Source organism: Gracilinanus agilis, chromosome 3 (genome assembly GCF_016433145.1).
Source record: "Gracilinanus agilis isolate LMUSP501 chromosome 3, AgileGrace, whole genome shotgun sequence".
Taxonomy (NCBI): domain Eukaryota; kingdom Metazoa; phylum Chordata; class Mammalia; order Didelphimorphia; family Didelphidae; genus Gracilinanus; species Gracilinanus agilis.
The window spans coordinates 92,701,601-92,725,758 of NC_058132.1; the positions used below are offsets into that span (position 1 = coordinate 92,701,601).

A 24,158-nucleotide genomic window follows, 5' to 3' on the forward strand; every position below is an offset into this window, starting at 1 on the left:
AAGCAAATGCTCAAAATGGTTTTATAGCCCAGGAAAGTAAGGGAATGAGGGAGGTATCCAGTTAAGGCGGATGGCAGCAGGAGAAGGGCAGGAGGTTAGGGATCAGGAACAATAGGTCAAAGGCTCAATGACTCAAGTCAGAAGGAACCTTGGAGGATATCCAATTCAAATACTTCATTTTACAGATGACGAAACTAAGGCAGATAGAAGTTAAATGACTTGCTCAAGGTCACACAGCCATTAAGTATTTGAGAGAGAATTTGAACTCCTCTTCCCAACTCCGAGTCAGCACCTCTGTCCATTTTTCAAAATTAATATCCAATAACTAAATATTATATTTAATAAAGTTTTATTAATAATAACTAAAGTAAGAAATCTAGCTATTCAAACTGCTCGCCAGAGCAGAAGAGGAAGAGGAAGGAGTTACAGCAAAATATAAAACAATAACGTGACCACGCAAACGTGGAGGTGCAGGAGAGATTATAGGGAATTTGGGGAAAACTAAGGGACTTATGGGGCATGAAGTCCAAGGTTCAAAATCTCCATTTATACACCATGTAGGTCTCTGAGCCTAGCAGACCAGACAAATTCAGGGCCTGGAAGTTCCAGGGTCTTGGGGTCCTGGATTGAGGTTGAGGGAGCAGAGAGGTTGATTAAGAAGTGAAAGGTGAAAGACCTGAGCCTAAAGAAAAGGCTCTCTAGATGGACTTGGAGAGAAAGAGTCAGTGGTCTAGGCAGCATAGCACAGGGCAGAACCCTTCACTAGTCATCCTTTGCTCTCTTTTAAAGAGCCAAACAAGCCATTATACCCACAGATGCCATAACGCATCAAACTCTTTCCCTCCCTTAAACTAGAACAGAAGTGAGACAAAGTTCAGTGTGAGTTTTATGTGGGTTGCCACCCAGATGGGGTTCCATGAGGAGGTGGGTGGGGAGGTCCTACAACAAAGCCTAATCAGCAGAGGCACAGTAAAGAGGTGTCCCACACCTTGCCAAGTATCTGTAAACAATCAAAGGAACATGGAAACAATAGCTAATTGATCTGTACAGGGAGGGGCATGTGGGTTGCTTGAATTTTATAATTACACAGAAAACTCCTTACATCAGTCATTGGATCTGGTCAACATAACCTAGGCCCTTGGTTAAGTGTCTCCAAAAAATTGCAGGTGATTCAAATCCCAGCCAAGCAGAGCTAGGTTCAAACAATGCCCCAATCACAACTGCCCCAACAATCAACTCCTCCCTTGACAACCAAGTAGAATAAAAGGCAGACTTGAAATCTCCTTGGGTGAGACTCTCCCCACTGCGGCACCATGGGCCACTCTGTTGCCAGGGCAGGCCTATCAGCATCCTCCCTCAATAAAGCTTGTACTCTCATTATGGAGACCACCTGAGTTACTCATTCTTTGGGCAAGACTCTCCTCCAAACAAATTTGTTTTGCTTAATTCTACTTATTGATTGGGGGCAACTAAGTGGTGCAGTGGCTAGAGCACTGGACCTAGAGCCAGGAAGACTCATCTTCCTGAATTTAGATCTGGCTTCAGACACTTCCAAGCTGTGTGACACTGGGCAAGTCACTTAACCCTGTTTGCCTCAATTTCCTCATGTAAAATAAACTGGAGAAGGAAATGGCAAATCACTCTAGTATCTTTGCCAAAAATCCCCAGATGGGGTCAGGAAGAGTAAGACAAGACTGAAACAACTAAATAACACTCTTTCATTATAATAGAAGGGTCTCTGGAGGCAGGAAGGGGGTGAGGGGGAGCCTGGGAAGGAACAGAAATGAAAAAACAAGTTGATAAATCCAAACACTAGAGCTAAGTTACCATACCCACAACTACAAGACACATTCTTGTGTCCCTTAAAATGCTCTAGCTGAGATACCCAGAATCCCAGAGCCAAAAGCAAACTCAGAAGGCATCTAGGCCAATCCTCCCCCACAAAAAAAGAATTCTCTCTACAAGATCCCCAACACAGGTCCATCCACCTTCTGCAGAAAGAGCTCATTGCCTCCCAAGGCAATCCATTATACTTTTGGACAGCTCTTATTATTAGAAAGTACACCAAAATGATTAGGTAGAATTATACCTAATAAGCCTAATAATAAATACCTAATAAAACCTAAGTAAATCATCAATCCATGTGAGCCTCACCCTTCCCAAACATGAAACTTAAGCTGCTCTGCCCATCTTTCAATATATCGACACTGTAGTTAAGGTACACTGACGGCCTCCCTGTTCAGTCCTCCCATTGGCTGTCCTACATTTAACTCCAGTTTCTCCCAATGTAAACCTGGCTCCTTAAGAGAGGGGGAGGCCAGCTCCTCTCCTTCTTGCCCCAAGTTTCCCATCTATCAGCAGTGGGTGAGGAGATAGAGAGGATCTTACCTTCATATGATACATCATCATCTCATTGGCCAAGTGGCTCCGATACTGGGCTTCATTCACTTTCTTGTACAGGAGAGACTGAGGAGGTAAAAGGAGGGTTAGAGATGGGAACTCAGAGAGAGGCCAAGACCCAGCACCAAGCATTCCCCCATGACAGGTAGCTTGAAATGATGGAAAGTGAGTCTGGTTTGGTGTCAAAAGACTTAGGTTCATATCCTAACTCTGACAGTTACTAGCTGTTTGATCCTGGACAAGTCACTTAACCAATCTCTGCCTCAGTTTCCTCATCTGTAAAATGGGGCTAATAATAGCACCTACCTCATATAGTTTTGAGAATCAATTGAGCCAACATATGTAAAGCACTTTATATAACTTATTAAGAGCTATAAGGGGTAGCAAGGTGGCTCAGTGGATTGAGAGCTAGGCCCAGAGATGGGAGTTCCTGGGTTCAAATCTAGCCTAAGACACTTCCTAGCTATGTGACCTAAGTCACATAGCTAAGTGGGCAAGTCACTTAACCTCCATTGCCTAGCTCTTACCACTCTTCAGCCTTAGAACCAATACCCAGTATTAATTCTAAGACAGAAGGTAAGGATAAATAAATAAATAAGCTATATAAAGACTAAATATTATTATTATTACTTTGTGCCTCACGTTGATATTGGAAGGGAAATACTTTATAAACAATTTATAAATAGGAGCTGTCATTATTCTCATCCCCACTTGCATCTGGCATGTTAAGGGATAAAGAAAGAACAAAAAAAAGGCACTGGTCCAAGCTTTTCTGCTCAGAACATCCTCATGTTTGCCTCCTCCTGTCCCCGTTTAGGTCCTTGAGTCACATACTTCTCCCTTCCCCCATTCCCTTGTATTTTCTCCCCACCAATATTTGGAAGGGGAGGGGGAGATTTAGGCCAAGCTATGGAGAGGGGGGCAGGGACACGGGTGTCTGAACTCCTCACCAACAGCTGTCCCCAAGCACTGATACTCTCCTAGGGCTTTCACCCAAGAAGCTGGCCTGGTGGCAATGCAACTCTGGGCGGGGGACCTTAGGGAGAGGAGGCTGAGATCAACACTGGAAAAAGGATGAAAAAGCCCACAGATGGGGGCTCATTTTGTCTCTCCTCACAGCCCCAGGAGACAGTCAAGGCACGAGATGAGCCCAGAAAATCTGATGAGATGAAAGGGTTTTCCCTGCATGCATATGTGTGAATCTACAAATTTGTATACATACATATATACACATACACACAGGTATAGAGTGGGAATATAGGGGGCCACCAGGCTGCCTAAAGAGAGTCAAACCAGCCAGGGCTGGAAACTGAGCAGGTCTAAGCTGTGATGATGATCTGCTGAGATAGAGCTCCCAACTGGTCACTGCATTTCCAGGCTGGGAGAGACAGGGAAACCCAATCTCAAAAAAAGGGGATGGGAGGGTGGAGAGAGAAGGGAGATGGGAGGAGGGGAGAAAGGGAGGATGGGAGAGAGAGAGAGAGACAGAGAGAGAGACAGAGAGACAGAGACAGAGAGACAGAGACAGAGAGAGAGACAGAGAGACAGAGAGACAGAGACAGAGAGACAGAGACAGAGAGACAGAGACAGAGAGACAGAGAGAGAGAGACAGAGACAGAGAGAGAGAGAGACAGAGACAGAGAGAGAGAGAGAGACAGAGACAGAAAGAGAGAGAGAGAGAGAGAGAGAGAGAGAGAGAGACAGAGAGAGACAGACAGAGAGAGAGAGACAGAGAGAGAAAGAGAGAGCGAGAACCAACCACAAGAAAACCTATCTTCTTTGTACCTTGTATGTTGTCTTCCCTATAGACTGTGAGCTCCTTGAGGGCAGGGCTCGTGTTTGCTTTGCTTTTGTATCCCCAGAGTTTAACACAGTGACTGACCTGTAGTAAATGCTTAATAAATCCTTATTGAATATTGACTAAGGGAAGTAATAATCCTGCTGCCCTATGTAATTCTGCCCCTTATCAGAGAATACCTAAAGTACTATACTCAGGGCCAGGTGTTATACTTTTAGGAAATAAATGGACAAAACTGGTTTGTATTCAGAGAAAGGCAGTTGAGATAATGAGGCTGCTAGCCAGGGTCTGTTGGTAAAGGATTTAACAACCAGCTTTCCAGAAAAAAAATGCATGTCTACACACTTTTTTTTTAAACCCTTAACTTCTGTGTATTGGATCCTTGGTGGAAGAGTGGTAAGGGTAGGCAATGGGGGTCAAGTGACTTACCCAGGGTCACACAGCTAAGAAGTGTCTGAGGCCAGATTTGAACCTAGGACCTCCTGTCTCTAGGCCTGACTCTCAATCCACTGAGCTACCCAGCTGCCCCATGTCTACACACTTTTAAATTTAATCGAAAAATATTAATATTTTCTCCCTCATTTTCTTAAGTCTAGAAAATCAAAAACAATAAGTCAAGCCCTTATTCATAGTGTTTGCCAACATATGAGATGTAAAATGCTCGAATTGAAAATTTAACAATTTAGCCCTCTAGAGCAGTGGTTCCCAAACTTTTTTGGCCTACTGCCCCCTTTCTAGAAAAAATATTACTTAGCCCCCTGGAAATTAATTTTTTTATTTTAATAGCAATTAATAGGAAGGATAAATGCACCTGTGGCCATCACCACCTTCCTGGATCGCTGCAGCACCCACCAGGGGGCGGTGGCTCCCACTTTGGGAATCATTGCTCTAGAGCTACTTCAGCTGGCCCTGGCACGACCCTGTTTCTGATTCTGCTTACTAGAAAAAAGTAAAAGTCTAGGGGGCAGCTGGGTAGCTCAGTGGATTGAGAACCAGGCCTAGAGACAGGAGGTCCTAGGTTCAAATCTGGCCTCAGACACTTCCCAGCTGTGTGACCCTGGGCAAGTCACTTGATCCCCCATTGCCTACCCTTACCACTCTTCTGCCTTGGAGCCAATACACAGTATTGACTCCAAGACGGAAGGTAAGGGTTTAAAAAAAAAAAAGTAAAAGTCTAAACCTTCCTCCACATGACAACCCTTCAAAAAAGTGAAGACAGATGTCATGTCCCACCATTCCAAATCTTCTCTTCTCCAGGCTAAATATTCCCAGTTCTCTCGACCAATTCTCAAGAGACATGGTTTCCAGGCCTCTCTTCACCCCAGCCACTTTGATCAGGAAACCAGCCAGTTTGTCAATGTCCACTCTAATGTGTGGCTCCCAGAACTGAATTCAATGGTTCAAGCAGAGGACAGTGCCATCACCCCAGCCCCTTATGCTGACCCTGAATTTGCTCACTCTAAGATCACATTAACTTCTCTGGTCCCTGGGTCACATAGTTGAACCTCCAAATCTTTTTAACAAAAAATGGTTTTCTGGCCACACTTCTTTCCCTAACAAGGTTCAACTTAGGTACAACCTCCTACAGGAAGATTGCCCTGATCTCACTGTTAAAGTACTTATCTTCCAAATGCTGTTCCTTTCCTTATCTGTTTGCTTGCTTTAGACTATATATTTTGGGGGCAACTTTTTGTCTTTCAATCTCTATCACCTAATAAAGTACTTTTCACCCAGAAGGCAATTAATAAAAGGTTGTTGTCTTGCATTCCTCCCACCCTGTAGTTGTGAAGTTGACAACTGACTCCAAATGTAGAACTTTATTTTTATCTTTATTAAATTCCATCTTCTTAGCAAAAATCTAACAAGGTCAAGAGGGATTACGATCTGCATTGATAGAAGGAATGGTCACACTGATGACATCACCAATCCCTGACATATTTAAGAGTAATTGGACTTGGCCCAACATTTCAGAACCTTTTTGAGATTCTGACTCTCCCATACTCTGTCATAAGTATTTACTAACCCTCCCAGCTCTGTGTCATCAGAATTAATAGACATAGGGGCAACTAGGTGACTCAGTGGATAGAGACTCAGGCCTAAAGACAAGAAATCTTGTATTCAAATCTGACCTCAAGACACTGCCTAGCTGTGTGACCCTGGACAAGTCACTTAACCCCCATTGTCTAGCTCTTACTGCTCTTCTGCCTTGGAACTCAGTACTGATACTAAGATGGAAGGTAAGGGTTTATTAAAAAAAAAAAGAATTGATAGGCATGCCACTTCTGTCTTTACTCACCATTTTTAAAAATATTAAACAATATCAGACCAGGCACAGATCCTTGAGGTCTTCCACTAAAGGCCTAGTTGACATCAATCCATTCATAACTATTCTCTGTATCCTGCCAGATGACTAGTTCCTCATTCATCTAATTGTAGTACAGATCAGCAAAAATTTCATAATCTGGGGTTTATAAATTTTATTTTAAAACTATTTTCATAATTGTTTTTCCAATATAAATTGGTTTTCCTTGGTAACCCTGAGTATTTTATTTTGTGCATTTATGCGTATTATTCTGAGGAATTCATAAACATTCCCAGACTGCCAGAAGGGTCCGTCACACAAAGAACCCTTATCTAGACTCTATTTCTCCAGTTTGGGAGCCTGGCATGAGAAACTTTATTACACAATGCTGAAATGATAATTATCCTCACTTTAAAGCCCTAGGAGAAATGACTCGTTCAAGATTTTCAGAAAAGTCAGTAGCATGGTTGGGACTATTTCACAGGTTTCCCTGCTCTTGGTTTAAAGGGCACCCTTGGGTCGAGGAGACAAGGGGGATAATGACTTATGTGTCCTGCCTCAGAGAGTCAGGAGCAGAGATAATGCCAGGTGTCCAGTTCCACCCTGGACCCCAAAGTTACAAAGGAGACAGTCACAGGAAGGTACGCAATGAGTCCTTAATAAATGCTTGCTAACTTTGTTGACTTATCTGAGCAGGGATGAGTTTCCTCCCTCTCTGGGCCTGAGGGAGACTTGGGTTTGGAGAACTCGGACTAGAAGAACTCAGAGAAACTGGGAGTGGGAATAGGGGTCAGGGCAGGGTTCAGAGCTCACGTGAGCAATGCTGATGCCACAGTAGATGGAAAAGGCTGTGGCCAGGTCCTCATCAAACTTGCTGAACCAAGGGCCATTGATCTTGTTCACCAGCTCAGCCACACCGATCACCTCTGGAGGAAAGGGTAGAAACGAGGCTTGGGGGAGGCATCTTCCCTTTTCCCCCTTACTCTCAACATTCGTGCCCCTCTACTGGTCCTAGTGTCATGCTGGCTCTGACTCTTCCCTCTCCCCATAGCTCTACTCCTGTGGTCCTGGGCTAAGCCCTGTGGTTCTCTGAGAAGCACCACCCACCTCCCAGATGCTGGGAAAGGGGTTATAATTGTACAACATACATACCTTGGTTTTCGTTCTTGATAGGGAAGCAGAGTATGTTGCGGGTGCGGAAGCCTGTGCTGTCATCAACACCTCGGTAGAACAAGGGGTGTGCATAGGCGTCTGGGATGTTCAGGATCTGGCCTGTGGTGGCCACATGACCTGCAATCCCTTGGTCAGCTGGGATGCGTATCTCATAGGTCTGGGCAAACCAGGACAAAAGGAAAAGAGGGGTGGGTTCCAGGATCTATCAGCCAGGAACTGAGAGCACCCCCACAGGGCATCCTATTATGATTCGCCATTCTTATGTGTCCCCCTAGTCCACCTGCAAGCTCCCACCCCCAACAAGCCCTTACCTCATCATCTACAACACCGCCATCAAACACCTTGGCCACCAGTTCATTCTGATCCAGCAGGAACACGGAGCAGCTGTAGGGAAGCCAAAGGGTAAGGAAGATCCCTGACCCTCATGCCTGCCCAGGCACTCCTGGGAATGGGGGCTCCATGAGGGCATGAGAGAGAGAGTTAAGTATTAAGAGTATGTTTAAGATAGGACCTCCAAGCAACATCTCTGCCTAGAATAAGACCCACCCATCTTGGGTTTCACATTTCATGGATCTACATTTGATTCTTGATCCTACCCCAGCTGTGGCCTCAGACACTAGCTAAGTGATCCTGGGCAAATCACTTGATCCTGTTAGCCTCAGTTTCCTCATCTGTGAAATGAGCTACCACTCCAGTATCTTTGCCAAGAAAACCCCAAATGGGGTCATGAAGAATCAGTCATGACTGAAACAACTGAACACCACCACCAGTTCTATGTCAGAGACAATCCAAGGGACTTTAGCACCAGGGTTTTCATCTTATAATACTTTCTAAACTTTCTTAATGCCAGAGATCTATTTAAGTTCTCTAAGTCCTCTGGACTTTCTTGGACCCTGGCCCTCCTTTTACTCCCAAGGATCAGAAACTGGAAGTCCCTACTCTAGTTACATTTACCCTTCTCCTGCACTTATCTCTGTAACAGGACACCCTAGAAAACAGACTGTGCGCAGTAGTATATGGAATCAGGAGAAAGATGGAGTGGATGCCAGGCTGAAGTGTCCTGTTACGAACCTGGCACCCACTCTCTCTTTTCCCTGACTCTATTCACTACAGCCTACAGAAGTCTGTTTCCTAGGGCTTATTCATGAAGGAAGCAGTAGAGGAAGCTTGCCAATTGCTGGAAAGTTGGGGTTCTCCACCCACATTCCCACTAGATAGCAGCACTTTGTCCTCCCAAAAGGGAGTGGGAATAAAGAGAATGATCAAATGAAGTTCCAGTTGGTCCCATTACCCCCTCAAACAACACCCCTCTGGGATTACACAGCATTCACCACCTGCCTGCAGTCAGCAAAGGAAACAATTTCCCTGGAAAGGTTTGAAAGCTGGCCAAGGGATACTGTTGGTGGAGAGCTTGTCGTTTTGGGAGGAGATAGAGGAAGGAAAGAGGGGAAGAAGAGAGGCAGACAACTTTTAGCTACTCCAAAGGCTGCTGCCCTCTCACCTCCTTGCCTCAGCTGCCCTAACCTCCCAACTGTGAGATCTTGGGTAAGTCACTGAATTTCTGTAGGCCTTAGTTTCCTCCTCTGTAAAAGGAAGGCATTGGACTTATCAGGAGTTCTTCTCCCAAAGTCCATTTAAATGTTTTAATAACTATTTTTTTTAACCCTTACCTTCTGTCTTGGAGTCAATGCTGTGTATGGGTTCCAAGGCAGAAGAGCGCTAAAGGCTAGGCAATGGGGGTTAAGTGACTCGCCCAGGTCACAGATCTAGGAGGAGTCTGAGGCTAGAATTGAACCCAGGACCTCCCATCTCTAGGCCTGGCTCTCAATCCACTGAGCCACCTAGATGCCCCCATAACTGTATTTTAATATGACTGGTTTCCTTTGCCACCTTACATTTTTAATATTGTGCATTTAAAAACTTGATTCTCTGAAGTTTATAGTCTTCACCAGATTGTCCATGACACACAAAAAAGGATAAGAACTCCGAGGCCAGTCCCACATCCCTTCCCACTGGACCACTTTACTCACATCTCTGCATTGCTGAGGTTCCGGGCTTCGGTGATGATTTCTTGGAGCAGGACAGAGACATCATCTGGGGGATGGAGGATTCACAAAGTGAGGCCGATGGCCAGGAAACCCAAGCGGGGCTTCTGTTCTAAGGAAGAGGCTCCTTGCCTCCCTCCCCCCAACCCCCCCCCCCCCTCCACACAGAGAGTTGATCTGTAGAGAGGAAACTCACCCAAGTGTGTGAAGAGGTTTTTGGCCACTTGGAGAAGAGCCTACAAATGAGTGAAGAAGAATGAGAGAAAAAACAGGGAACTCAGTCCCAAGGTATCACGTTCAGTCCCTTGCTTCTACATCAGCACGCTCAAAAGTCCTCAGCAACTACAAAGCCCTTCCTCCTCCTTTATCGACAGTCTTCAGTCCTGAGTCCGAGAACCTCCCCCCTTTGGAAATGATGACATGAAAAGTAGCATTTCTATAGCACTTGAAGGTATGCAAGGCACTTTATAATATCATCTTGTTTTATACCTAGAACTACCTGGGAGTTAAGTGCTATTAATTACACCCATTTTACAGATGAAGAAACGGAAGCAGGCAGGGGGTAAATAACTCGCCCAAGGTCACACAACCAGCACATTCCTGAAGTTGTATCTGCAGGCAGGTCTTCCTTGACCACAGGTTTCGTGGAAGGAGTCCTGGGGTGAGTCAAGAAACCCAGATTCTCAGCCCAGCCCAGCCATCAACTTGCTCTGGGACCTTAATCAAGACCCTCCTCCCCATTCTGAGCCATGGGCTGGAAGATCTCCAAGTTCTCTTCCACTCCTAACACTCTGTAAGTCGGCAAATGTCACGTATGTGCACACGCATACACACAGTCTACACACAGATATAAACATGTATGGATAAATGCACAGATATAACCTAGATATCCCACCTAGATCTACTCACATGTACCCCTAAGAAACACATATGTATTGTGCATGTATCACAATAAAGGCATGCTTACATGACTCCTCGTGTGTGCACATGATATAGATATACACGTGTGTGTGTGTGCACACCAACATTTTTCTGCTGTCCTGCATCTTTATGCAGCACCCAACAGTGCCCACCAGAGGGCGGACCAGCACCAGGATTTCTGCCCACCGGCTAAATTGCAGGGCGAAGGTCCTGTTAGGAGAGGCAGGCTGCTTCTCCCTGGCCCAGCAGCCACTGGCCTTGCTTTAGGAGGTATGTCCAGCAGGAGAGTCCCTGCAGGGAGAGTCGGAGACCCTGGCCTGCCAGGGACTCCCTGGGGGCTCCAGGTGAAGCCATCCCTCTCTCGGACTTCTATTCCCTCCTTTGGCACACTGCGGGCTTGAACTCCAGGATTATGATTGTCTCTATTAGCTCTAACATTCTCTTGTCTTTGTGCTAAGGGCCCACCCAGCTCTGACCTTCTCTGTTCTAAGGCTTTTCTAGCTCTGACATTCTGTGCTTTTTCAGCTCTGACTTTCTCTGTCCTAAAGTCCTTCTACCTCTGGCATTTTATGTTCTAAGGTCCTTTCTACCTCTGACCTTCTGTATTCTAAGGTCTCTCTCCTGCAGTTCTGACATTCTCTGTTCTAAGATTATTGCAGCTTTGACCTTCTGTGTTCTGTTCTAAGATCATTTCCAGCTCTGACACTCCAGGTTTTAAGGTCTCTTCCAGCTCTGACATTTTATGTTCCAAGGACCTTTCTAACCTCTGACCTTCTGTGTTCTAAGACCTCTTCCAGTTATGATATTCTCTGTTCTAAAGTCTTTTCTACCTCTGACCTTCTGTGTTCTAAGGTCTCTCCCAGCTCTGGCATTCTCTGTTCTAAGATCTCTCCCAGCTCTGGCATTCTCTGTTCTAAGGTCTCTTCCAGCTCTGACATTTTATGTTCCAAGGTCCTTTCTAACCTCTGACCTTCTGTGTTCTAAGACCTCTTCCAGTTCTGACATTCTCTGTTCTAAGGTCTTTTCTACCTCTGACCTGTGTTCTAAGGTCTCTTTCCACTCTTCCTCTGTCCTAAGGTCCCTTTTACCTTTGACATCCTGTGTTCTCCACCAGGCTAGATGATCCATAATCCTCTCAAATTTTTGGTCTATATAGAGAGCATTAGAAATGGACCTTCCTAGAACACTTTTGATCAGATTTAATCATAGGGAATCATGAAGGTAAGGACTAGGAAGATGGGAAGTTAAGAATAGAGATAGTGAGGAAGAAGGCAAGGATGGGGGAGGAGAAGATGATAGTAGGAAAGGAGAAGACAGAGAAGGTGAGGCTGCTGGGAGAGGAGCACTAAGCAGGGCTCACCTGGCACTCACACTTGAGCTTCTGTTCTTTCTGGAAGGCCAAGGTGCTGGTAAGGACAGTAGCTGTGTAGCAGAAGCAATGGAGTATCTTGTGTTCGTCCCAGTCTGTGTACCTGCCAGGGAGGAAAGGGTGAGGCCTTGACAGGGGAGCTGGGGTGGTAGCAAAGACTCATTAAGCACCTTCTATGTGTCTGGCACTGTGTTGAGATGTCCCTAATTCTGCTCCGTTTCTTCCCTTTAACCCAAGAGCTATACTTATTTCTTCTGGGAATCTTTCCCTGATGAAACCCCAGCCCAAGGGGCTATTTTCATTTCTCTCCTTCTGCTGGGCACCAAGGGTCCCATTTTGTGTTTTAATCATTTACCAAAGTGTCTCCTCTATCCAGAAGAATTTGTGTGCTACTTCTTCCATCAGTCCAGGATCTATTCCCCACTCCCCATTCCCTTAGACTGAGGGGCTGCCGGTAGGCAGAGGCCATGGCTTTCTTCACTCTCCCCTTCTTGATTGAGGGCAAAACTATGTTTTACCTCTGTCTCAGGCTTCTTTCCCACACTGGAAATAGGGACAGAAGGAATCGGCGGAGGTAGGTCACTTCCTGCAGGTGACCGTTCCTCCTCACTAAGCCCATCCTTCCAATCTGTCCCCTCCCTGCCCTCTGCTGAGCCACAGAACTCCCCATCAATCCTAATGTGTCCAGAGAAGCAGGGCGATTAGGGACTGTCCGGCAAGGCACTCCAGGCGCCCACCCAGGCTAATGGGAGCCGGCTTCTCGCCTAACAAGATTGGTCCCAAATCCTCCAGGGTCAGTAATTCAATCCCATAGCCAGATGATATATCATAGAGAGAGCCAGCTGTAGGGAGCTGGGTAAATCATAGATTCCAGCTTTCAGAGCTCAAAGGAACCTTAGCAATCATCTTGTCCAACCCCCTCATTTTCCAAATAAGGAAAGAGAGACCCAGAAAGGTTAAATAATTAGTCCAATGTGACATAATTAATGAAGAGGGCAACCAAGATTCAAACCCACCTCTTCTGCCTCCAGACAATGGTTTTCCCACTCCATGGGCGGAGGGAAGGGAGAGGTAGAGATGTGGTGGGTAGGTAGGGCCTAGCCTTCAGACCAACCCCTCCTCTTCTCCATCTTCTTCCCTCTGCTTGCCTGCCCTTGCCCCTGCCCCATTTAAGGCACTACTGTGGCACCCCACCCCCCATCATCTCATACTCCAGAACCATAGGCAACAAAATGTGCCTTATTTTTTTGTCTGTTTCCCAGTCTCCCTGAAGCTAGGTTCCTCGGTTTGCTATGTTCCCAGGATTCCTGGGCTAATCTCTCATTATCTTTCCCCTAAAACCTCTGCCTTCTTCTTTTGGTGGCCTCACTCTTCAGTTTACTAATACATAGTTTACCCCAACAATCACATGAAGTATGCGCTATTATTATTTTCATTTTACAGAGGAGGAAACTGAGGAGTTTTTCAAACTTGAGTTCAGATCTTGCCTCAGACACTCAACTGGGTAACCCTGAACAAGTCACTTAACCCTTCAGTTTCCTCATTTTTGTGTACTTCTTTTATGCATTCATCACACTGTAGTTATCTATACTTGTGTTGCAGCCCCTTCTGGGATTGCCCTCACCATCTCCCAGCTTTAAAACAACTCAAGCGTCTGTTCCTTGCCCAGAAACACCCTGATATCTCAAACCAAGGCTGGCATTTTTACTAGGGCTCAGGCTTCCCGTCCACTATCCTTATCACTGATTCCCCTGCTCTGGACTCCAAACTTATCCTGCCCAGATGTACCTTGGTCATCTACCCAAAGCCCACCTTCTAGCTGCCAGCTCTGGGGCCCTGACCCCAATGTGCCCACCACACATGGAACCAGAAGAGACATAAGAGATTGAAGCCCAGAGAAAGGGGAAAGATTTGCCCAAGATCAGCCCAGAGCAGCTCAGTGGCAGAAACCAAATATGACTCCCAACCCTGAGGCTGTCTCTCCTCTCCTATATTTGCTGCCTCATAAGTCAGGTATTTGGTTCTGGATTGTATCCTTTCAATCCTTGGGTGTTTGAAAGAGCCAAATTTGGAGCCAGAAGGTCTGAGTACAAATCCCAGCTCTCAAATATATTTCATCTGTGTGACTTTGGACAAGTCCTTTTCCTCTTCTGGCTGAAAATCCCTATCTGCAAAACGAGGACTTTAGACTAGATTAGTTTCAAGTCCCCTCTGATTTGAATGTTGCCTGTTCTAAAGTATCTCCCACCTCTTCTAGTCCAGGTTCCAAGGTCCTTCCTTTCCCCCAATTCAGACATTCTGAGTCTAAGACTACCTCCTCTCTTGCTTTCACTTTGGCTGGGGCTCAAAGGACCCTGCGGTTGTCACCTTTAAGGACATGCTGAGAATCTTGGGCCAATACCAACCTGACAGATTGCTATCTAAATTATTATTCGCCTTGTTTGCAAATGGAGGTATTCCGTCAGACTCTTCTCTCCCTCGCTTTTCTACCTCACATCCAACTGCCAATGATAATCATCTAAATAATTTAAAGAGACTCCATAAGACTAAGGAGATGCATCAGTAAATTGACCGTGAGTTGGCCTGAGTAACACACAGAGTAGATAACCAAGTCAGGGAATTTGGGATTTTCTGGAATTTGGGGGGAAGGAGGATGGATAGGATAGTGGTGAGGTCAAACATCCCATGGCCTTAATGACCACAACCTCCTATGCAACAAACCACCCAGCACCAACTTTCCACTGGTCATTCTGCTTCCTCCTTTCTGACCTCTAAAGGAGGAATAATAGTATTTTACTCCCTTTTTGCTCCTCAAACCCCAAAGGAGGCTGCCACTAGAGAGTGCCTGCCCACATCCCTCTTTAGCTTCCCTCAGGTCCTCAGACTCCAAAGGTTGCCAGGACTCACGTCTCTCCACTCTGCTTGTTGAAGGTGCAGGCTAAGGCTACCACCTGATTTGTAGCCCGACTGATGACAGGGACACAGAGCATGGAGTGCAGCTCACATCCCACAAGGCTCTGCAGCTGTGTCACCTCTTCCTGCAAAGTGGAGGAGAGAAGAGGTGACGGGAAAGAGGTCTGGAAACCTCCGAAGGCAAAAGGCAATAAACAACTCTTAGTTCTCTGGGTGGGAGTCAGGGAATTGGAGTTCTATTCTGAATTCAACTGTTAACTCCCAGTCCCTGCCCCTCTCTTGGACCCTCAGTTCCCCCTGAAGAAATGAGAATGAAACTAACTCTGTTGTCCTAGAGGCAGCTCTGGGGAGCAGTAGGGGAAGGGAAACAGGGAAAGGATTGGGGATACTCTGTTATCTCCTTCATCAGGGAGGTGGGGAAATCTTCTGCCTGAGAGAAAAAGCAGCTTAACCCACAGGCAGTCCCCCCAAGAGTATGCCCAGGAGTTATCACTCACTGTAGTGAGGTCCTTCAGTGTGATGGATTCCTTGTTCTTCACCACCTGGCCCAGGCGCCCCACAGTCATCTGTAAGGGAAAATGATAGAAAGAGGGAAGGAAGAAATACAGAGTAAGAGAGAGACAGACATACAGAGTTGGCATGTGGGATGTGGAGAAGGGGATCCTAATGTCCTCTATGATCAGTCACTCTAGACCAGTGCTTCCCAAACTTTTTTGGCCTACTGCCCCCTTACCAGAAAAATATTACTTAGACCCTGGAAATTATTTTTTTTTATTTTAATAGCAATTAATAGGAAAGATAAATGCACCTGTGGCCATCACCACCTCCCTGGATTGCTGCAGCACCCACCAGGGGGCAGTGGTGTCCACTTTGGGAATCACTGCTCTAGACTAAAGAGGGTAGCTTGGGCTTAGGCAGGACAAGGCTGGAAAGATGCCTCTACTTCCTGCTACCCAGCTATCCTCAAGTAGGAAGCTCCAGAATTTTCCCTGACAGATTCTTTCCCATCTAGAGAGATCCTGGCCCTTAGACAAGATTCAGAATCACCCTGTTCATCCTTGGAGGTGAGAGACAAGGGAAACAGGTCCCAGGAGTTACTGGAAAGTACCAATAGATCAGAAAATAGTTTAATAGATTCCAATATGTCTTCAAGAAATCCTAAGAGGGCCCAAGAAATGATAAAGGAGCCCATATCACCCTGAGAGCTCCTTCCCCCCCTTCCCCATTCCCCGAGAGGTTCCAGATGATAAGATGGTTAAGTACTCAGAATAAAAAATCTTATATAAGTCTAATAAAAAAATCCACCCACCTCTCAGGAGATTCTAAAATAGCCTAACTGGCCCTGACAAAGCCCAGTAGATCACTAAAAGATCCCCAGACACCCCAGCAGATCCCTGACCAGGGATAGGAAGCTAGAGACTCACTGGAAAACTGACTTCTTCTCCAAGTATTTTGTCTCCGATGACCTGTGAGACAGACAAGAGGGCAAGGAGAGTGGGGAAGGGATGATTAGTATTAGAGGGCTGGGGACAGTAATCACTGGCAGATCATCCATGCCTTGGTGCCATAGCCTTTGGCTACTCTTTCACTGAGGATCTCAAAGTGCTTACCTGGCAGGAGAGCTGAAGGTTATCCTCTGAAACAAGGAGGAGGCAGCAGGTTGAGGACTCAGTCTCCTGCTGCAACTAATGAAGGGAAAGGGTACAAGATTAACTCCAGGACCCTAAACAAGCCCTTTCCCACCTACTGATTCTCCTTTAGGGAGCTTTCCTTATTTAACTTCTATGATCTATCTCCTCCTCAGTACAAGAGTAGACTTCCCAAATGCAGGGCCCCCTGTTGTCTCCCTCAGATCATGGGCTCCCTGAATAGGGTTCTACCTTTTCTGAGGATAGGAGCTTTCTAGCCCTCAGAGCCAAGCCCTCCTGAGGACAGGATCCCTGAAATCCCTCTCAGTCTGGGGGTTCCTATCTATGTCTGGCTCAGGAGAAGGGATGGGGATGGAGGGGATCAGAATGGAGATTTAGAGGGGTGGAAGTGGGAGGAGCAGTCCAACTTACATAATGGAGTACTTTGAGCTGAAGAGAAGAGGCATCCAAATCATAGAGTTCCCCTGTAAGGGCCAGGAAGCCAGGGTTAGGGAAGGCAAAGGCAGGGGCTTCCTCTCGTCTCATCTGGTCCTGCCCCATTGCATCAGATCTTATCCCATTCACTTGGCCCAACCCCTACTCTCCTTCCCACAAGTCTTGGCCCTTTGCTATTAATCCCTCCTGGTCCCTGGCCCATCCCTTCAATTCTTCCGAAGCTCTGGCGTCTGGAATCCAAGATCTGCTCTTTGGACGTGACCCCCTCCCCTCTACCCACCCTGCCCCCCAGCCCTCCCAGCTGCCTCACCACACAGTTGCAGAATTCGGCTGTCCAGATCGCTGTAGCCACCTGTCCCAATAGACACTGCTCCATCAGGCCGGGCCAGAGAGGTGGGTGGAGAAGAGGGTTCTGGCACTGGCCGGGAGTGAGGTTGACGCTGCTGTAGGGTCCTCAGCCTCTTTAAGGCTACTAGAGTCTAGGGGAAGAGAGTCCAGAAACGAGCAGCAACATCAGAAGCCCAGGAACCCAGCACTAGCCACTTCCATCCCTCCCTTCCAGACACCCCATCCTTATGTGGACTACACCCTCCCTCCCCACTCAAAGGACCCCCTGGGAGTCTCAGAAGACTTAAGAGTTTGAAATGACCTCAGGAAAGATGGCAGCCCAGACTGGGGAAGATATCTACCAATGACTCCCAACCTTTCACCCAAGGCTTTTTCCCCTACACATAGCTCTCCAGGGTATTGACCCCCACCCTCCCCTGCCTTCCATCCTTATACACCCACCCCCACCCCTTTGGTGCTGTCCAGGCTGCCTGCCTAGTGTGAAGCCAAAGGGCTGAGTTTCCTGAGAAGCCCAAGTCCCAATATCCTTCTCTCCCAGGCCCCACTCACGTGCTTCTCTATGGCCTGCAGGCTCTGTTCATCGCCCTCACTAAGTTGAGCACAGTGTACCTGGAAGGACAGAGACCCCTGCCTGAGCCAGTCTGCCCTTTCTACCCCATATGTGGAAATAACTCCCCACCACATCTACCACCCCCCAAATCCTAGGAATGGTCTCCCCTACTTTCCATCCTAAAGATCCTCCTCCCACCACTCAATTTAATCTTATCGACTGAAGCCTTCCAAGGTTGATCCAGAGACAAATACCAAGACTTCCACTTAGTGCAATTGGTCTATCCCCATTTTTCAGATGAGAAAACTGAGTCAAGGTGAAATGATTTGTCTATGGTTATATAACTAGTAAGTATCCAAGTTTCCTTCCATTCAATGAAAAGTTTTATTAAACGATTATCAGATACAAGGCATGATTCCAACCCAGGACTCCTCCTTTTAAGTTTGAGATTCTTCATACTGCCTCTGGCCTTATGCTCTCCTCCAACTTGTTCAAGTGTGAACACCACCTCCCTCTACACACACACACACACACACACACACACACACACACACACACACACACACACACACGGAGTGCCATCACCACATCCCTCTACTTATAGCTCCACTACTAAAGAGAAGGCCAAGTAACCCTTTCATCTGCACACACCTGGCACGATCTTGCCTGCCAATCTCTGACACTTGGTGACCCAGAAGTTACTGTGGTCTGTGTTTATGTCTCTAACTGAAAAACCACAGAACCGCCACTGGCTCAGAGGGCACCCAGTCCAACCTCTTTTCCCCACTACAGCACCCCAGGAAGTAGGAGGTCCTGCATCCCCCACTTGGACTTCTCTAGTGATGGGGAGCTCTTTCCCTCCAGAGGCAATCTTTTCAGAATGGGACACTTCTGATCAGTAGAAAGTCTTCCTTATATGAGGGCTTTACGTGCCTCCTAAAAACTTTGCTTTGCCCTTAGTTTCCGTTGCTCCTTGGCTTCCAAACTGGACCTCAACTTCTTCATCCGGGGGTGGAGGGAGAAGCTGAGAGCTCCTTAGAAAACTGTTTGAAAAGCGAAGGTGGCTATCTTGCCTCCCTTCAATCTTTCCTTCTTCAGGTTAAGTTCCTAGTTTCTTCCATCCACCCTCCCATATTATAGCGGGCCCTCCAGTCCTCTCACTCTGCTGGTAGCCTTCCTCTGAATGCATGCTAATTTGTCAATATCCTTCCTAAAACATGGTTCCCAGGATAAAATATACAATTGCAGATGAGTTTTGACTAGAGCAGAAGATAAATGAGGCTCTCACTTCCCTCCTTCTGGATACTGCCTTTATTAATGTTGCCCAATGCCACACTGGTTCTTGTTGGCCTCTGTGCCATACTATCATCTTATCTTATGGGCAGCCACGACCCTGGGGTCTTTTATTCACAGAACTAATATCTAGCCACATTTCCTTGATCCTGTGCTTAAATTTAATTGACCCTGTTTTAACCTGAGGGTATTTACATTTTCCCCAGTTTTATTTTTCTTTCTCGACAATCTATTAAGGTCTTTTAGGATCCTAAGTCAGTGGCCCAGCCTCTAAGCATCCTTTCCAGAGGTTCAGCTGAGGTGGGGTCTATCCCCATGGCTTTTCCCAGTACCCAGATGAAAACTCAGAGAGGACATTAGGCTAGGCTGAAGGAAGCCTAAACAGTAATGTTTAGAGGTGGAGAGGGGAGAGCAGAGGGTCTGAGCTGGAAGTGGAGAGAGGGCCAAATTCTGAACCATCTAGTTGAGGCTACAGAATATTTCCTTCTCTATTTGCTTTCCTCTTCTCCCCTCCTTCCCAGCCCCCCCCACCCCAAATCCCTTTGAGACGTTCTTCTCAGAATCACAAAGAGGTCGGGGCATCCAACGTGCATGGGGATCCGGCGTCCCCTAGAAGCCTCACTTCCTCCCAAAGTAATCCATCCCATATTTGAGCTGTTCTAACTTACACTGAGCTGAAATCCATCTCGGCGGCTTCCTTTCATTGCTGCCAGTTATTGTCTCTGGAGCCAAGCAGAACAAGGCTAACCCTCTTCCACTTGCCAGCTCTTCAAATACTAAACCTTCTCCCTGTTCCGATGAAGTCACCGCTCTCCCCAGTGCCCCAATCTCACCTTCATCCCGTTGTCCCTGCAGAATATGTGCCCCATGCTCTCCCCAAGATGATAAGAGGAAAGATAGGGTTGTCTCAGTTTTTATACTCAGCCCAGAGGCATCCCTAGTCACATCACCACTGAATTTAACCCAGTGCACTCTTTAATTATAGCAGAGAGCAAGGACTGACATGACCAGACTTGTGCCAGGTTAATCTTCCTTATGTACAAGTCTGACCATGTAACTTTCCTACCCTGGAAACTTCGGTGGCTCCCTACTGCTCTCCTAGCAGGGAAAAACAAACTCTTTGGCCTGGTATTCAAAATCCTGTTTCCAGGCTCCTTTTCCAATCTCATTTTCCTGGTGTTCCCTTTTTCACACTCTACCATCCAACTAAAGGGAGTGAGACTCTGGCTGTCAGCTTTTATCCTACTCCCTCCTTTCTGGGCACAGAATGTAGAGGCATTCCCTGCATCAGGAAGACACTCCCTCCTCTTCTTTGTTGCTATCTTTCTCTTTCTTCAAGGTCTAACTCAAGTGCTACCTCTAACAAGAAGCCTTCCCCAACCCTTTCAGGTGAAAATGAGCTCCAATTCCTCACAGTCCGTTGCCTAGACTGCTCAGAGAATTACATATGTGGGAGTTAAAAGAGCCTTCCAAGATCACATAGTCCAAGTAGCTGCTGGACAGAGATCCCTACTATAGCCTCCTTGACCAGGCATCCAGCTTCTGCCAGAAGACCTCCAATGATGTGGAGTGATTTCATGAGACAGTCCATTTTAAAAGCCTAATGGGCAGGGCAGCTAGGTATAGCACCAGGCCTGGAGTTGGGAGGTTCTGAGTTCAAATCTGGCCTCAGACTCCTAGTGTGTAACCCTGGGCAAGTCACTTACCTTCAATTGCCTAGCTCTTGCCTCTCACCTGTCTTAGAATTGATACTAAGATCACAGGTAAGGTTTAAAATACATACATATATATATAAAATGGGGCAAGGCAGCTGGGTGGTTCAATAGATTGAGAGCCAGGCCTAGAGATGGGAGGTCCTGGGTTCAAATCTTGACCTTGGACACTTCCTAGCTGTGTGACCCTGGGCAAGTCACTTAACCCTCATTGCCTTGTCCTTACCACTCTTCTGCCTTGGAACCAATACCAAGTATTGATTCTAAGATGGAAGATAAGTGTTTATATATATATATGTATATATATATATATACATATATATATATATATATATATTGGACTGGTTTTACACTCATCCCACCCATCTTGTATCACCCTTATGTGTCCTTTTCTGACTTCCCAGCTAAATTCTCACTTTAAACAAGTCACCTTTGTGGAGCCCTCCAATGCCAGTGCCTTCCCTTTATTATCTCCATTTTATCATCTATTTGTTTGTACATAATGGTTTGCATGCTGCCTCCCCCACTAGACAGTGAGCTCCTTGAGAGCAGGGACTGTCTTTTGTCTTTCTTTGTATTCCCAGGAATTAACATAGTTCTTGGCACACAGTAGGCACTTAATAAATGCTTATTCACTGTCTGACTGTTCAATTGATCCCCCCAACTCACAAGACCCTAACAATAGTTCATTTTAATCTAACACTTAATACATTTAACATTCCCAGTTGTCCCTCACAATAACTCTTAGAGGAAGTAGGGTACTCAAATATTCTCAGAGTTTTGCTATTTCCTCGATGGGGATATTGTCTCCAATGACACTGACAAAAGTCTATCCCTGTCTGCCCATTCTAAGTAACTCTTTCCCATGGCTTTCCATCAGTTCATTATAAAGAATCCATCCAGTAGAGTAGCAGCCTTCCTCTTGACACTGCAAGGACACCATCAGTGCATGTATATTGTCAATTGGTCAACCCAAGCCCACCCAGTACAACCAGCCCATCTTCTAGCTCATATGTTTCTCTTTTTTTCTCTTCAGTAATGTTTCATTTTTTCCCACTTGCATGTAAAACACTCATACATTTCTTTGAGGACGTCCTTTACGTGGCTCCCCTCCCTCCTAAATCCTCTGTTGTACAGGGAAGGGTATGCTGGAGCCAGCTTGTACCAGCTCCTGAGAATCCATTGTTAAATTTTCAGTGTGAGCATTTTATGTCTTAGAAATCAGCAAACATTATGCCGGGACTTGATTTATGTTTATAGACTTAAGAAAGTGATGGAGAAAGTGTAAATAATATATATTAAATTTTTAAAATACCCTGCAGTTTTGGAGAGCCAATTGTTATACATTTACCAGCACATCTTTGTTTATAGCCCACTCATACCCACCGTGCCCCTCTTCATTGCTTTCTGGGTGATCTTCAATTTCAAATCTTCAAAAATTGTGGCAGTCCATAACTAAGGAGATGGGTATCACATGTTTATTTTACAGATTTTTCATCTCCATTTTTAAGATAAGGGAAACTGAGGCTCAGAAAAATTAAATGGGTTATCCATGATCACAGAGAGTCAGAGGCAAGAATGGAACCTAGGTCTCTTCTGACTCCAGAGCTACCATGATTTCTACTGCCTTTCTCGGAGAGTTGAGCCAAAAGAGACCTCAGACCAGGAGTTTTGTGTTCTGGACCCCTTGGGCAATCTGGTGAGGCCTATGGATCTCTTCCCAGAATGATGTCTTTAAATGAACAAAACAAAATGCATAAGATTTACAAAGGAAACCAATTATATCAAACTATAGTTATCAAAACATATTTAAAGCAAATTCGGGGGACCCAGGTTAAGGAACTGCCTTAAGGACAGCCTTTCTCATTTTATAGATGAGGAAACTGAGGCCAGGCAAGAGGAAGGGAGGTACTCAAGGTGATATGGGTATTAAATAACAGAGCTGAGATTTGAACCCAGATTTTTGTGAATAAATCCAGGTCTTCTGCCATTTGAGGACAAGGGCTCTGGCTTACTTCATCTTGTGTCCCTGTCAGTGGTGCTGAACACAGGGACCTGTACCCAGCAAACATAATGGCTTTTGGCTGAGGTGTATGTAGAACAGTTCAAATAAGGATTAAGTGACTAGAGTGGTCAGAGATAAAGGAGATGAGACCAGAGCTAAGTCTTAAAGAAAAGACTCAAGAGGAGAAGTAAGAGGGCATTCATGGGAAAGGGACAGCTTCAGCAGAGGCATCCAAGTGGGAATGGGCCTGATGTGAAAAAGGCTCATATGACTGTCTATAAGAGAAGATGCCAGAAAGAAGAGGACCTGAGTATGGAGAGCCTCAAATGCTAGGCAGGAGGGTCTGAACCCTCTTCCATTGGCTATAGGGAGCCACAGCAGGCTCTTCCTGTTCAGGAAAGGGATGGGCCAAAGGAAGATGACTCTGGTCTGGAATAAAGAAAGATGGAGGGGAGATGCTGGGAAAAGAGGCTGCCATGATCACTGTGGAGTGAAAATCCTGGGCTTGGGAGAAGCAGTAGAGGAATTCCTACCCTTTCCTCCCAGCTTCTCTTCTCTCCTGCCCAGAGGGCTGGCTAGTGGGTGGGAAGGGGGTGGACATGGCTCCATGGTGGGTGCCATCTGTGACTCCTACAGGAGCAGGTGGCTGGACCAGGGATTGTGGGGATACCACAGTCTCATTTGCATGCAATTTACATACAGTATAGGGCTTATTCCCGTTAAGATGTTCTATTCTCCTCCTTGCTCAGATGTAGAACTCTCTCTAGAACCAGATCTCCAACCCAGGGCAGGGGGAACAAGACTTGGGGAGGGTAGAAGGATAAGGTAAAGCCAACCCAGGGACCAAAGTATTGGCTAGAATATCAATCAGTCAATTGAAAGGTATTTATTAAGCACCTACTAGGTACCAGCCCTCAGGGATGCGAGGGCAAAGAATGAACAATTGCTCTTCACGACGAGCTTACATTCTAACATTCCATGGCTTTTGGTGTCTGTTTGAGAAAAGCCATCCACATATCTATATACAGACAAAAACAATGACGAGTATACATGCAGCCATTCACACATCAGCCCCAAATGTACACACACACCCCAAAAGCACAGACATGTTGAAGCACACACAGATTCATGCAAACAAATTTCTACATTCTCTGGGCACACACAAACATATTCATACAAGCACACTGAGAAGTAAACACACCATCATTCAAAGACCAAAGGCCATGTGATCATGTGCATGTGAGT

The 24,158-nt window shown here is 46.1% G+C and overlaps 1 protein-coding gene across 1 annotated transcript in view; it reads right to left on the minus strand.

The window, feature by feature from the left end:
- The window catches only part of PDE2A (phosphodiesterase 2A), a 192,113-nt gene that overhangs the window by 19,308 nt on the left and 148,647 nt on the right, over positions 1-24,158 (minus strand). Inside the window, exons 6-20 of the mRNA XM_044668911.1 lie at positions 18,562-18,629; positions 17,903-17,962; positions 17,316-17,484; positions 16,982-17,034; positions 16,532-16,606; positions 16,346-16,387; positions 15,419-15,487; positions 14,916-15,046; positions 12,000-12,111; positions 9,915-9,954; positions 9,704-9,767; positions 7,985-8,057; positions 7,653-7,830; positions 7,314-7,426; positions 2,389-2,466 (exon numbers count right to left, since the gene is read on the minus strand). Of these exons, the coding sequence (XP_044524846.1) occupies positions 2,389-2,466; positions 7,314-7,426; positions 7,653-7,830; positions 7,985-8,057; positions 9,704-9,767; positions 9,915-9,954; positions 12,000-12,111; positions 14,916-15,046; positions 15,419-15,487; positions 16,346-16,387; positions 16,532-16,606; positions 16,982-17,034; positions 17,316-17,484; positions 17,903-17,962; positions 18,562-18,629 (1,325 nt within the window). The remainder of the gene's footprint in view (positions 1-2,388; positions 2,467-7,313; positions 7,427-7,652; positions 7,831-7,984; positions 8,058-9,703; positions 9,768-9,914; positions 9,955-11,999; positions 12,112-14,915; positions 15,047-15,418; positions 15,488-16,345; positions 16,388-16,531; positions 16,607-16,981; positions 17,035-17,315; positions 17,485-17,902; positions 17,963-18,561; positions 18,630-24,158) is intronic.